Here is a 13,993-nt window from a genome sequence, read left to right as displayed (position 1 = left end):
TCTACCTATAATGCTAAACGTAAAATTGAATGGCTTACCCGTAGCCATGGAACTGGACACTGCCGCGAGCCAATCCATCATGACTAAAAAGATATTTGAGAGACTGTGGTGCAACAAGGCATTCAGACCAGTCCTGAGCCCCATCCACACGAAACTGAAAATGAATACCAAAGAGCTTATCACTGTCCTGGGCAGTGCCATGGTCAAGGTCACCTATGAGGGCACGGTGCACAAACTGCCACTCTGGATTGTCCCGGGCGATGGCCCCACACTGCTTGGAAGGAGTTGGCTGGGCAAAATCTGCTGGAACTGGGATGACATCCGAGTGCTATCGCATGTCGATGAGGCCTCATGGCCCCAGGTTCTTAACAAATTTCCTTCCCTTTTTGAGCCAGGCATTGGAAACTTTTCTGGGGCGAAGGTGTGGATCCACTTGGTCCCAGAGACACGACCCATTCACCACAAGGTGCGAGCGGTACCTCACATAATGAAACATAGAAACATAGAAAATAGGTGGAGTAGGCCATTCGGCCCTTCTAGCCTGCACCGCCATTCAATGAGTTCATGGCTGAACATGCAACTTCAGTACCCCATTCCTGCTTTCTCACCATACCCCTTGATTCCCCTAGTAGTAAGGACTTCATCTAACTCCTTTTTGAATATATTTAGTGAATTGGCCTCAACAACTTTCTGTGGTAGAGAATTCCACAGGTTCACCACTCTCTGGGTGAAGAAATTCCTCCTCATCTCGGTCCTAAATGGCTTCCCCCTTATCCTTAGACTGTGTCCCCTGGTTCTGGACTTCCCCAACATTGGGAACATTCTTCCTGCATCTAACCTGTCTAACCCCGTCAGAATTTTAAACGTTTCTATGAGATCCCCTCTCATTCTTCTGAACTCCAGTGAATACAAGCCCAGTTGATCCAGTCTTTCTTGATAGGTCAGTCCCGCCATCCCGGGAATCAGTCTGGTGAACCTTCGCTGCACTCCCTCAATAGCAAGAATGTCCTTCCTCAGGTTAGGAGACCAAAACTGTACACAATACTCCAGGTGTGGCCTCACCAAGGCCCTGTACAATTGTAGCAACACCTCCCTGCCGTTGTACTCAAATCCCCTCGCTATGAAGGCCAACATGCCATTTGCTTTCTTAACCGCCTGCTGTACCTGCATGCTAACCTTCAATGACTGATGTACCATGACACCCATGTCTCTTTGCACCTCCCCTTTTCCTAATCTGTCACCATTCAGATAATAGTCTGTCTCTCTGTTTTTACCACCAAAGTGGATAACCTCACATTTATCCACATTATACTTCATCTGCCATGCATTTGTCCACTCACCTAACCTATCCAAGTCGCTCTGCAGCCTCATAGAATTCTCCTTGCAGCTCACACTGCCACCCAACTTAGTGTCATCCGCAAATTTGGAGATACTACATTTAATCCCCTCGTCTAAATCATTAATGTACAGTGTAAACAGCTGGGGCCCCAGCACAGAACCTTGTGGTACCCCACTAGTCACTGCCTGCCATTCTGAAAAGTCCCCATTTACTCCTACTCTTTGCTTCCTGAGGGAGAGAGTGGAAATCGAGCTGGACAGGCTGCAATGCGAGGGCATCATCTCCCCAGTGGAATTCAGCGAGTGGGCCAGCCCGATTGTTCCAGTACTCAAAAGTGATGGCATGGTCAGGATTTGCGGCGATTATAAAGTAACTATTAAATCATTTCTCGCTATCGGACCAATAACATAAGAACATAAGAACATAAGAATTAGGAACAGGAGTAGGCCATCTAGCCCCTCGAGCCTGCTCCGCCATTCAACAAGATAATGGCTGATCTGGCCGTGGACTCAGCTCCACTTACCCGCCCGCTCCCCATAACCCTCAATTCCCTTATTGGTTAAAAATCTATCTATCTGTGATTTGAATACATTCAATGAGCTAGCCTCAACTGCTTCCTTGGGCAGAGAATTCTACAGATTCACAACCCTCTGGGAGAAGAAATTCCTTCTCAACTCGGTTTTAAATTGGCTCCCCTGTATTTTGAGGCTGTGCCCCCTAGTTCTAGTCTCCCCGATCAGTGGAAACAACCTCTCTGCCTCTATCTTGTCTATCCCTTTCATTATTTTAAATGTTTCTATAAAATCACCCCTCATCCTTCTGAACTCCAATGAGTAAAGACCCAGTCTACTCAATCTATCATCATAAGGTAACCCTCTCATCTCCGGAATCAGCCTAGTGAATCGTCTCTGTACCCCCTCCAAAGCTAGTATATCCTTCCTTAAGTAAGGTGACCAAAACTATACGCAGTACTCCAGGTGCGGCCTCACCAATACCCTATACAGTTGCAGCAGGACCTCCCTGCTTTTGTACTCCATCCCTCTCGCAATGAAGGCCAACATTCGCTTTCCTGATTACCTGCTGCACCTACAAACTAACTTTTTGGGATTCATGCACAGGATCCCCAGGTCCCTCTGCACCGCAGCATGTTGTAACTTCTCCCCATTCAAATAATATTCCCTTTTACTGTTTTTTTTTCCCAAGGTGGATGACCTCACATTTTCCGACATTGTATTCCATCTGCCAAACCTTAGCCCATTCGCTTAACCTATCTAAATCTCTTTGCAGCCTCTCTGTGTCCTCTACACAACCCGCTCTCCCACTAATCTTTGTGTCATCTGCAAATTTTGTTACACTACACTCCGTCCCCTCTTCCAGGTCATCTATGTATATTGTAAACAGTTGTGGTCCCAGCACCGATCCCCGTGGCACACCACTAACCACCGATTTCCAACCCGAAAAGGACCCATACCCACTACCTAAGGCACACGACGTATTTGTGACGCTGGCAGGAAGCAAGAAATTTACCAAGCTCGACCTGACTTCGGCCTACGTGACGCAGGAGCTGGAGGAGTCTTCGAACGGCCTCACCTGCATCAACATGCACCAGGGATTGTTCATCAACAACAGATGCCTGTTTGGAATTCAGTCGGCTGTTGCGATCTTCCAGAGAAACATGGAGAGCCTACTCAAGTCGGCACCACACACGGTGGTCTTTCAGGATGACATATTGGTCACGGGTCGGGACACCGCCGAGCACCTACAAAACCTGGAAGAGGTCCTCCAGTAACTGGATTGCGTAGGGCTGCGGCTGAAGAGGTCGAAATGCGTCTTCATGACAACAGACTGGAGTTTTTGGGGAGAAAGATCGCAGCGGGTAGCATTCGGCCCACAGACGCCAAGACAGAGGCTATCAGGAACGCGCCCAGGCCACAGAGCGTCACGGAGCTGCGGTCGTTCCTGGAACTCCTCAACTATTTTGGTAACTTCCTACCGGGGTTAAGCACCCTTTTAGAGCCCCTACATGTCTTTTTGCGCAAAGGTGAGAACTGGGTATGGAAAAAAAAAACAAGTAATTGCTTTTGAGAAAGCAATTTATGCTCCAACAAACTGCTTGTATTATATAACCCGTGTAAAAGACTTGTGCTAGCATGTGACGCGTCGTCGTACGGAGTCGGATGTGTATTACAACAAGCTAACGTTGCGGAGAAGTTGCAACCTGTCGCCTATGCTTCCAGGAGCTTGTCTAAGGCTGAGAGGGCGTACAGCATGATTGAGAAAGAGGCATTAGCGTGTGTTTTCAGGGTAAAGAAAATGCATCGGTACCTGTTTGGCCTCAAATTTGAGCTGGAAACCGATCACAAGCCCCTCACATCCCTGTTCGCTGAAAACAAGGGGATAAATACTAATGACTCAGCCTGCATACAAAGGTGGGCACTCGTGCTATCAGCTTATAACTATACCATCCCCCACAGGTCAGGCATCGGGAACTGTGCGAATGCTCTCAGTCGGCTACCATTGCCCACCACGGGGGTGAAATGGCGCAGCCTGCAAACTTGTTGATGGTGGCACAGCCCGCAGACTTGTTGATGGTCATGGAAGCGTTTGAAAATGATAAATCATCTGACACAGCCCGCCAGATTAGGACTTGGACCAGCCAAGATCCGCTGCTGTCCCGAGTAAAAAAACTGTGTACTGCATGGGAGCTGGGCCAGCATCTCCGTTGAAATTCAAGAGCCAATCAAGCCGTTCCAGCGGCGAATGGACGAGCTGTCTATTCAGGTAGACTGCCTGTTGTGGGGTAACTGCATAGTGCTACCAAAAAAGGGCAGGGAGACGTTCATCTCGGATGTAGTACACCCGGATATAGTAATGATGAAAGCGGTAGCCAGATCCCACGTGTGGTGGCCCGGTATCAACTCTGACTTAGAGTCCTGTGTACGGCAATGCAGCATATGTGCTCAGTTGAGCAATGCGCTCAGAGAGGCACCACTAAGTTTGTGGTCTTGGCCCACCAGACCATGGTCGAGGATCCATGTTGACTATGCGGGTCCATTTCTCGGTAAAATATTCCTGGTGGTGGTGGATGCTTTTTCAAAATGGATTGAATATGAAATAATGTTGGGAAGCACCACCACCATTGAAAGCCTGAGGGCCATGTTTGCCGTCCATGGCCTGCCTGACATACCGGTCAGTGACAACGGGCCATGTTTCGCCAGTGCCGAATTTAAAGGATTCATGACCCGCAATGGGATCAAACATGTCACCTCGGCCCCATTTAAATCAGCCTCCAATGGGCAGGCAGAGTGGGCAGTACAAACCATCAAACAGAGCCTTATACGGGTCACAGAAGGCTGACTCCAAACCCGCCTGTCCTGAATACTGCTCAGCTACCACACAAGACCCCACTCACTCACAGGGGTGCCCCTAGCTGAGCTACACATGAAAAGGACACTTAAAACCAGACTCTCGCTGGTTCACCCCAACCTGCATGATCAGGTGGAGAGCAGACGGCAGCAATAAAATGTAAACGATGGTCGCGCCACTGTGTCATGGGAAATTGATCTGAATGACCCTGTGTATGTGCTAAACTATGGACATGGTCCCAAGTGGATCGCGGGCACGGTGATAGCTAAAGAAGTGAATAGGGTGTTTGTAGTCAAACTAGACAATGGACAAATTTGCAGAAAGCACCTGGACCAAACGAGGCTGCGGTTCACAGACTGCCCTGAACAACCCACAGCAGACACCACCTTTTTCGAGCCCACAACACACACCCAAAGAATCAACGACACCACGCTGGACCAGGAAATCAAACCCATCACGTCCAACAGCCCAGCAAGGCCAGGCTCACCCAACAGCCCTGCAGGGCCAACAAAACGCCAGCCCAGCGAGGGCACAGCCAACACACCAAAACAGACATTTGTACCGAGGCGGTTCACCAGGGAAAGAAAGGCTCCCGATCGCCTCACCTTGTAAATAGTTTTCACTTTAACTTTGGGGGCGGGAGAGAGTGATGTTGTGTATCTGTAAAGCATGCACTCCCATGTTCTGCCACCAGGGAGCTCATCCCCTGAAGTCCCAAGGGATCCCAGCAGGCCTCTAAGGCCTGTTCCTCACTCTGGAGTGTCTTATTGAAGACTGAGGTCACTGTTACTTTAACTTCCCTGTGTGCAGCCTCATCTGTGTTAGAAACACAATAATAATGACCAGGATACTGGGGCTAACTCCTCAGATCTTCATCAAATAGTACCACCTGAGGGGGCAGACAGAGTCTCGGTTTAACGTCTCATCTGAAAAACAGCACCTCCGGCAGTGCGGCACTCCCTCAGTTTGGATTATGGGCTCAAGTCTCTGGAGTGTGACTTGAACCCACAACCTTCTGCCTCAGAGGCGAGAGTGATAACCACCAAGACGAAGCTGGCACAGTTGATCCATAATATATATATATTTTTTTAATAATTTCATCTATTTCTGAAAGTCCATGCTGTTTTCCTTCCTTATTGGGCTCCACTTCCAACCTTCTCTGGAAGAGGAGGCCTCATCTTGCTTGCAAAACATTGCAAAATGCCCTCCTCCTTCACACTCAGCACACAACCTCTTCCCTGTCCTCCTGCAGAGCGACAGCGGTGCCTTTACCAATGTTCCTGCTAAGGTGCGCGTGTGCGTGGCAATCTGAAAGGTCCTGCGCAGTCTGCTCACCAGCTTTTACATTGGAAATACCGTGCATGCGCAGAAATTAAAGGCAATACCCCCAAACACAGGGTATACAGGCAGAGGATGAACTTCCTCAACATGACTGAGCAGCAGTGCCAAAGGAGGCTCAGACTGTTGCACCGTCACGCCAGGTCCTCGCAGATATTTGCAGATTGCTGGAGCAAGACCTGCTGGCCAGAGGACCCGGTGAACATTCCTTACCAGTGGCTGTCAAAGTCACCACCGCCCTCAACTTCTTCGCCTCAGGCTCCTCCCAGGGATCTGCAGCAGACATTTGCGGCATCTCGCAGTCGGCCGCCCACACAAGTCACCGATACCCTATTGACAAGGCAGCCAATTATATCAATGTTGCCACTGATGAAGCCATAATTACTGAGCTGGCGCTTGGCTCTGCCGCTCTGACTGGCTTCCCACGGGTGCAGTGCCTGCATATTCCTAGATGAACCTTCAAATGCAATGTGACCATGGCTCCTTTAAATATCCCGGCTGAAAATGCATCATCAATAACGTCATCAGACTTGCCCAATTTAATAGGGTGGGGTAACGCGCAGGACTGCTTGAATAGGTGCCATTAACAGAAAGTCAATCTCAGGAACGGAATGAAATGAGCAGCAGGGTCGCAACTCGCCACAGTGACTGTCTGCACCCGACAAGCCCAGGTACAGAAAATTTCAGCCACTGTGTTAGGGTTCAAGTGGGTCAAACAGATCACAATAATAGGGGACACTGTGTTAGGGTTAGAGTTTGAGTGGGTCAAACAGATCACAATGACACTGGACACTGTTAGGGTTAGGGTTTGAGTGGCTCAAACCGATCACAGTGACATGGGACACTGTGTTAGGGTTAGAGTTAGAGTGGGTCAAATGGATCACAATGACACTGGATACTGTTAGGGTTAGGGTTTGAGTGGCTCAAACTGATCACAGTGACACTGGACACTTACAAAGGATATTGTTCTCCCCAAAAGAATGGCTTTTGAAGCTCTCCTGCTGGAAATTCTGCAAAAGGGAAAAGAAACAAGAACGTGTTTAACTCTTGGTCATGGTAGCCATAGGAACAGCCTCTCCTGACTTTTCACCTACACAACACTAAATTCAATCCACCAATCGGCCCTCAAACACACAAGGGTGAAATTGGTCTTGGGCGGAGGCACTACACGGGCAATAGCGAATCGGCTGCCCGTTCTACATCTGGTCCAATTTCCTTTTCCGTGGTGGGTGGGAGGGGGGTTGTACAACGATTTGCTATCACTGTTGCAAGTTACCTTACAAGACCCACTAACCTTCTAAGACATGACTACTTTCTGTATGAAGCTAATATTTCCAATTGCTCCCTGGGTGTAATTCAGGGGGCACTCAATCCAGCAGAGTTCCGCTGGTCCAGATTCCCGCCCACTTTTTCTGCGCCCATTTCTGACCAACGCAGGGATCTTTGCCCATTTTTGGGCAGCTCCATGTCAATGAGGTGAAAATGACATTGCCCGCCACACAGTCCGCTGTTTCCTCCTCTTGCCCATGTGGCGGTCGTGTCTGAGGGAGCCATGCCCTCGGGAGAAGGCGGAAGAGAAAATTAAGAGTCGGGCACCATTGTGGATTACACAAGTTATACCAGGGTTAAAAGGGTTAAATTATGAGAGCAGGTTGCATAGACCTGGCTTGTATTCCCTCGAGTATAGACGATTAAGGGGTGATCGAATTGAAATGGTTAAGATGATTAAAGGATTTGATAGGGTAGATAGAGAGAAACTATTCCCTCTGGTAGGGGAGTCCAGAACATAATCTTATAATTAGAGCTGGGCCGTTCAGGGCTGATGTCAGGACGCACGTCTTCACACAAAGGGTAGTGGAAATCTGGAACTCGCTCTCCCAAAAAGCTGTTGAGGCTGGGGGGTCAACTGAAAATTTCAAAACTGGGAGTTATAGATGTTTGTAAGGCAAGGGTATTAAGGGTTATGGAACCAAGGCAGGTAGCGGGAGTGAAGATACAGATCAGCCATGATCTAATTCAATGCCAGAAGAGACTGGAGGAGCGGAATGGCCTCCTCCTGTTCCTATGTTTAAAGTCTATTCCAGAGACTGATTTGGACTTTCCCACCTGCCTTTGCACCATTTGCTGTGGGACCTCTATTCTTCCCCACCATCATTAAGAATTCTCCTGTACCTCTTCTCTTTGAAAGAGGAGGAGGAGCAATGGAGGGAAGCTCCGCTCGATCGAACAAACCCTCGAGGTACAGGAGACCCATTCACCATCACCCTCCCACCAGAATAGACAGGCAGAGGGGGGGGAGACAATCTCAGAAGGACTGACAGTACTGGGGAAGATTTGAAAACTTTTTATTTATTGTTTTCAGACTGACCCACCACACTCCCTTCAAGGACTGCTAGTTAAGCTGCTCTTTGACAAGTACCAATGATTGGAGCCTATATAGCTCATACTCCACCCATTGGGACCTGAAAATTGCATCAGGGTCCTATGTACACCATGGCATGCTGACTTACATATGTCACCATCAATTGGTTCCACTCTATCTTACCCGATCATCGCCAGAGCCTATCTACAATGGCTTCTCTCTTACCCCCGCAACATTACGTCTGGAATCCCCCCAAGGATTTTGTCATGTATGTAACCACAATGTAACACCACTGTATTACTGTATACACTCAACCTAGATGCACACCTTGACCACAAGGGGTAAACTTGTGAGAGACACTCCTTACCTGATCACACAGATATAAAAAGGGAGGTCCCACGCAGGGTCATCGTCTTTTGAGTCCTGTGAATAAAGAGTTAAGGTCACAGAGTGACCTTGTCCCCAGAATGTGCCTCGTGTAGTTTCATGCTGTAAAGTAAGGACTTTACATTGGCGACGAGAAACGGGAATTCACGGCCCACGAGAATGGCCACCGGTAGCACAGAGGAACGGTACTGTGTTGGGGAAGACTGGAATGATTTTGTCGAGAGGCTTCAGCAAAGCTTCGTTATGAAAGAATGGCTGGGGGATGCAGCGGCCGACAAGCGAAGAGCTCATCTTTTGACCAGCTGCGGACCAAAGACTTACGTGCTCATGAAGGACTTATTAGCACCCGAAAAGCCGGCGGACAAAACCTTTGAAGAACTTAGCAAATTGATCAGGGAGCACGTCAAACCGGCGAGCAGCATACACATGACCCGACACAGATTCTACACCCACTGACGTCGCGAAGGACAGAGCATACTTGACTTCATAGCGGACCTCCGTCGTTTGGCCAGCCTCTACGTTCACAGACGCCTACAGGGGGGGGATGCTAAGAGACTTCCTTATCGAGGGCATCGGTCATGCAGGAATTTTCCGCAAATTAATTGAGACCAAGGATTTAACCTGGGAAACGGTGCCGTTGATAGCTCAAACTTTCATGGCGGGGAAGGAAGAGACGAAAATAATATACGCACGCAATTCTGCCTCTAACGCGGCGATGGATCAGGGAGTCAACATCAGAGCCCCGCAGGCAGGCAGGGGCAGTCCGACACTCCCCAGGCAGCAATAGACCCCAGAGTAGGACTTCAACAGAGACAATAGCAGGCCATCACAGTGGACAATGCGGCCCGGGATGGGGCCATTGACACCCGCTAATAGGGTACTTAAGAGCAGTCAAAGGGACAGTCAGCGTGGAATGCCTGGCCATAGTCCATTTGTTCCCAACAATGGAAACTTTAACTCATGCTGGAGGTGTGGGGGAAAACTCTCAGCTAGATCTTGCAGATTTCAACAGTTTGTCTTCAGGAACTGCAATCTCAGTGGCCACTTAGCTCGAATGTGCAGGAAGTCTGCAACCAGACTAATATATGAGGCGGATGGACCAGAAGAGGGTTCTTTGAGGCAGGATGACTTTTGGGGCAAATCGATGGAAGCCGAGGTTCAGTGGGTCCATGTGGCGAATATTCAGAGTTCATACACCAGAACGCTACCAATGATGATGAGGGTTTTATTAAACGGTATCCCTGTACGCATGGAGCTGGACACTGGGGCCAGCCAGTCACTCATGGGCGTTCAGAAATTTGAGAAGTTATGGCCACTTTAAGCCAGTGGACCCAAATTAGCACGCATTGAGACACAATTACGGACTTACACTAAAGAAATAATTCCAGTGCTAGGCAGTGCAATGTTGCTGTCACACACAATGGATTAGTAAATCGGCTGCCGCTCTGGATTGTCCCGGGCAATGGTCCCGCACTGTTGGGGAGGAGCTGGTTAACCGAGATGAACTGGAAATGGGGGGATGTTCACGCAATGTCATCTGTGGAGCGAAGTTCATGCTCACAAGTCCTACAACAATTCAATTCACTATTCCAACCTGGCGTTGGGACTTTCAAAGGCACTAAAGTAGTGATGCACATCACCCCGGACGCCAGGCCAGTGCACCACAAAGCCAGAGCGGTGCCGTGTGTGATGCGGGAAAAAAATCGAGAGCGAATTAGACCGTTTGCTGAGAGAGGGTATCATCTCGCCTGTTGAATTCAGTGACTGGGCGAGCCCCATCATTCCCGTTCTAAAAGCGGATGGCTCTGTCAGGATCTGTGGCGACTACAAGGCCACCATCAATCAGGTGTGCCTACAAGACCAATACCTGCTCCCGAGAGCGGAGGACCTCTTCGCCACGCTGGCAGGCAGCAAGCTGTTCACCAAGTTGGACCTTACTTCAGCCTACATGACCCAGGAACTGGCCGACGAATCCAAACTACTGACCACCATCACCACGCACAAGGGACTGTTCATTTATAACAGGTGCCTGTTTGGCATTCGATCAGCGGCTGCGATGTTTCAATGAAACATGGAAAGCCTGCTTAAATCTATTCCTGGAACGATCGTATTCCAGGACGACATCCTCATCACGGGTCGAGACACCGAGGAACACCTCCACAACCTGGAGGAGGTGCTACACCGAGTAGGCCTGCAACTCAAGAAGTCTAAATGTGTGTTCTTAGCTCCTGAGTTTGAGTTTCTGGGCAGGAGGGTTGCTGCAGATGGGATTCGGCCCACCGAATCCAAAACAGAGGCGATTCGACGAGCAGCCAGGCCCTGCAACACATCGGAATTGCGTTCATTCCTGGGACTGTTGAACTATTTCGGGAACTTTCTGCCGAACTTGAGCACATTGTTGGAGCCGCTACACATGCTCCTGTGTAAGGGTTGCGATTGGTTTTGGGGGGACTGTCAGGCGCGATCGGGCGCGAAACCTACTTTGTTCAAACAAGTTGTTGACCCTGTATGACCCCTGTAAAAAATTGATTCTGACATGTGATGCATTATCCTATGGGGTTGGGTGCGTGTTGCAGCAGGGCAATGCTGAGGGTTAACTACAACCTGTGGCTTATGTCTCCAGGTCGCGCTCTCAAGCAGAACGGGGATATGGGATGGTCGAGAAGGAAGCGCTTGCATGTGTCTATGGTGTAACAAAAATGCATCAGTATCTCTTTGGTAGGAAGTTTGAATTAGAGACGGACCACAAGCCATTAACATCCCTGTTGTCAGACAGCAAGGCTCTCGATGCCAATGCATCAGCTCGCATACAGCGATGGGCTCTCACGCTGGCTGCTTATGACTACTCCATCCGGCACCGGCCCGGCACTGAAAATTGCACTGATGCGCTCAGCAGGCTTCCACTAGCCACCACTGAGGGGGCAGCGGAGCAAAGCACCGAGGTGGTCATGGCTGTCGATGCCTTTGACAGCGCAGGCTCCCCCATCACAGCCCGCCAGATCAAAATCTGGACAAACAGAGATCCCCTCCTATCCCTGATTAAGAAATGTGTCCTGACTGGGGATTGGGCGCCCGCACACGGAGCATACCCTGAGGAGGTCAGACCGTTCCACAGATGGATGGATGAGCTCTCCATCCAAGCCGACTGCCTACTATGGGGCAGCGGGGTAGTTATGCCCCAGAAGGGCAGGGAGGCATTCATCAGGGAACTCCACAGCGAGCACCCAGGCATTGTGCTGATGAAGGCCATTGCCCGGTCACACGTTTGGTGGCCTGGAATTGATTCAGACCTGGAACACTGTTCGCAGGTGCATGACATGTGCCCAGCTGGGTAATGCCCCCAGGGAGGCCATGCTCAGCCAGTGGCCCTGGCCCACCAGGCCATGGTCACACATTCATGTTGAGTATGTGGGCCCGTTCATGGGGAAGATGTTCCTTATTGTGGTAGATGCGTACTTTAAATGGATCGAGTGCATCATTCTGAATTCATGCAAGTCATCCACCACCATGGAAAGCCTATGTGCGATCTTTGCAACCCATGGCTTGTCGGGCATCCTGTTTAGTGATAATGGCCCATGTTTCACAAGCTACGAATTCCGAGAGTTTACGTCGGGCAATGGCAACTACGCCATTAAAGCCGGTCTCCAATGGCCAGGCAGAACATGCGGTCCAAATAATTAAGCAAGGTATGTTCAGGATTCAAGGACCCTCCCTACAATGCCGCCTATCGCGTCTCCTGCTGGCCTATAGATCCCGACCGCACTCGCTCACGGGGGTCCCGCCCGCAGAGCTACTAATGAAATGGACACTCAAAACTCGGTTGTCCCTCATTCACTCAGTCCTGACCGACATAGTTGAGGGCAAGCACAAGTCACAAAATGAATACCATGACCGTAATTCGAGGGGGAGATGTATAGAAATAAATGATCCTGTATTCGACCTCAATCACGCCATGGGGCCCAAATGGCTTGAGGGCACTGTAATTGACAAAGAGAGGAATAGGGTCATCGTGGTAAAACTCAACAATGGTCAGATATGCCGTAAGCATCTGGACCAAATAAAAAACAGGTTCAGCACCGACACGGAGGAACCTGAAGAAGACCATGAGATGGAGCTCACAACACCGCCGGTGAACGAGCAACAAGAGCAATCAGAAGAATGCATAGTCCCTGCGGTCAACCCGGACAGGCCGGAATCACCACAGGTGACAGACACTCACGTCAGTGTCCAACAACCAGAGCTCCAACTGCGGCGCTCCACGAGGGACCGTAGATCACCTGAAAGACTAAACCTATGATCCCAATAAGACTTTGGGGGGCGGGGGTGGGGGGGAGGTGGGGCGAGGTGATGTCATGCATGTAACCACAATGTAACACCACTGTATTACTGTATACACTCAACCTAGATGCACACCTTGACCACAAGGGGTGAACTTGTGGGAGACACTCCTTACCTGATCACACAGGTATAAAAAGGGAGGTCCCATGCAGGGTCATCGTCTTTGGAGTCCTGTGAATAAAGAGTTAAGGTCATCCCCAGAATGTGCCCCATGAGGTTTCATGCTGTCGAGTAAGGACTTTACAGATTTGTCCTTGGTCCCCTCCTCTTCCTCATCTACCATGCAACAACATCCATAGGCATGGGGTCAGCCTCAACAGATACGCTGACAATACCTGGCTCTACCACTTAATAACTTTGGAAACTTTGGAAGAAACCTTTTAAAACATCCCTCGGATCTCCAGCGGACAACTGACCTTCCTAATGCCTGCCCCCCAACCAAGCCTCGGGCCACCTACCATCAATGGCGCTAGTCGGCACTGAGCCTGCGGCCAACACCTCGCCGTAGGCAATTAGGCTTATACAGCAGTGCCTGGTCTCCACTCGACTTGGAACCCCTTGCCACTGGACCAAGACCTTGCTCAGATAAGCCCGTGTGGTTGCCGGTGTGCGGCGACCATCCCACATTAAAAGAACTCATGCACAGGCATCTTATACTTCGTTTGGGACCTGGAATGTCAAGACCCTCATGGACAACTCCAACTGCAACAGACCGGAACGCCGCACCACCATAGTTGCCCGGGAACTTAGACATTTTGACATCGATATCGCCGCCCTAAGCGAGCAGGGGAAGGCCAGCTCAAGGAACAAGTTGGAGGTTACACCTATTTCTGCAAAGGAAAACCAGAGGAAGAACGCTGCCA

At 49.8% G+C, this 13,993-nt stretch overlaps 1 protein-coding gene across 3 annotated transcripts in view; it reads right to left on the bottom strand.

The window, feature by feature from the left end:
- The window catches only part of phex (phosphate regulating endopeptidase homolog, X-linked), a 162,812-nt gene that overhangs the window by 17,015 nt on the left and 131,804 nt on the right, over positions 1-13,993 (bottom strand). For all 3 annotated transcript variants that reach the window (XM_070894119.1, XM_070894120.1, XM_070894121.1), the window contains one exon: positions 6,999-7,053. In XM_070894119.1, the coding sequence (XP_070750220.1) occupies positions 6,999-7,053 (55 nt within the window). The remainder of the gene's footprint in view (positions 1-6,998; positions 7,054-13,993) is intronic.

Source organism: Pristiophorus japonicus, chromosome 11 (genome assembly GCF_044704955.1).
Source record: "Pristiophorus japonicus isolate sPriJap1 chromosome 11, sPriJap1.hap1, whole genome shotgun sequence".
In the NCBI taxonomy this organism is placed as follows: domain Eukaryota; kingdom Metazoa; phylum Chordata; class Chondrichthyes; family Pristiophoridae; genus Pristiophorus; species Pristiophorus japonicus.
This window is presented reverse-complemented; position numbering and strand designations above follow the sequence as displayed.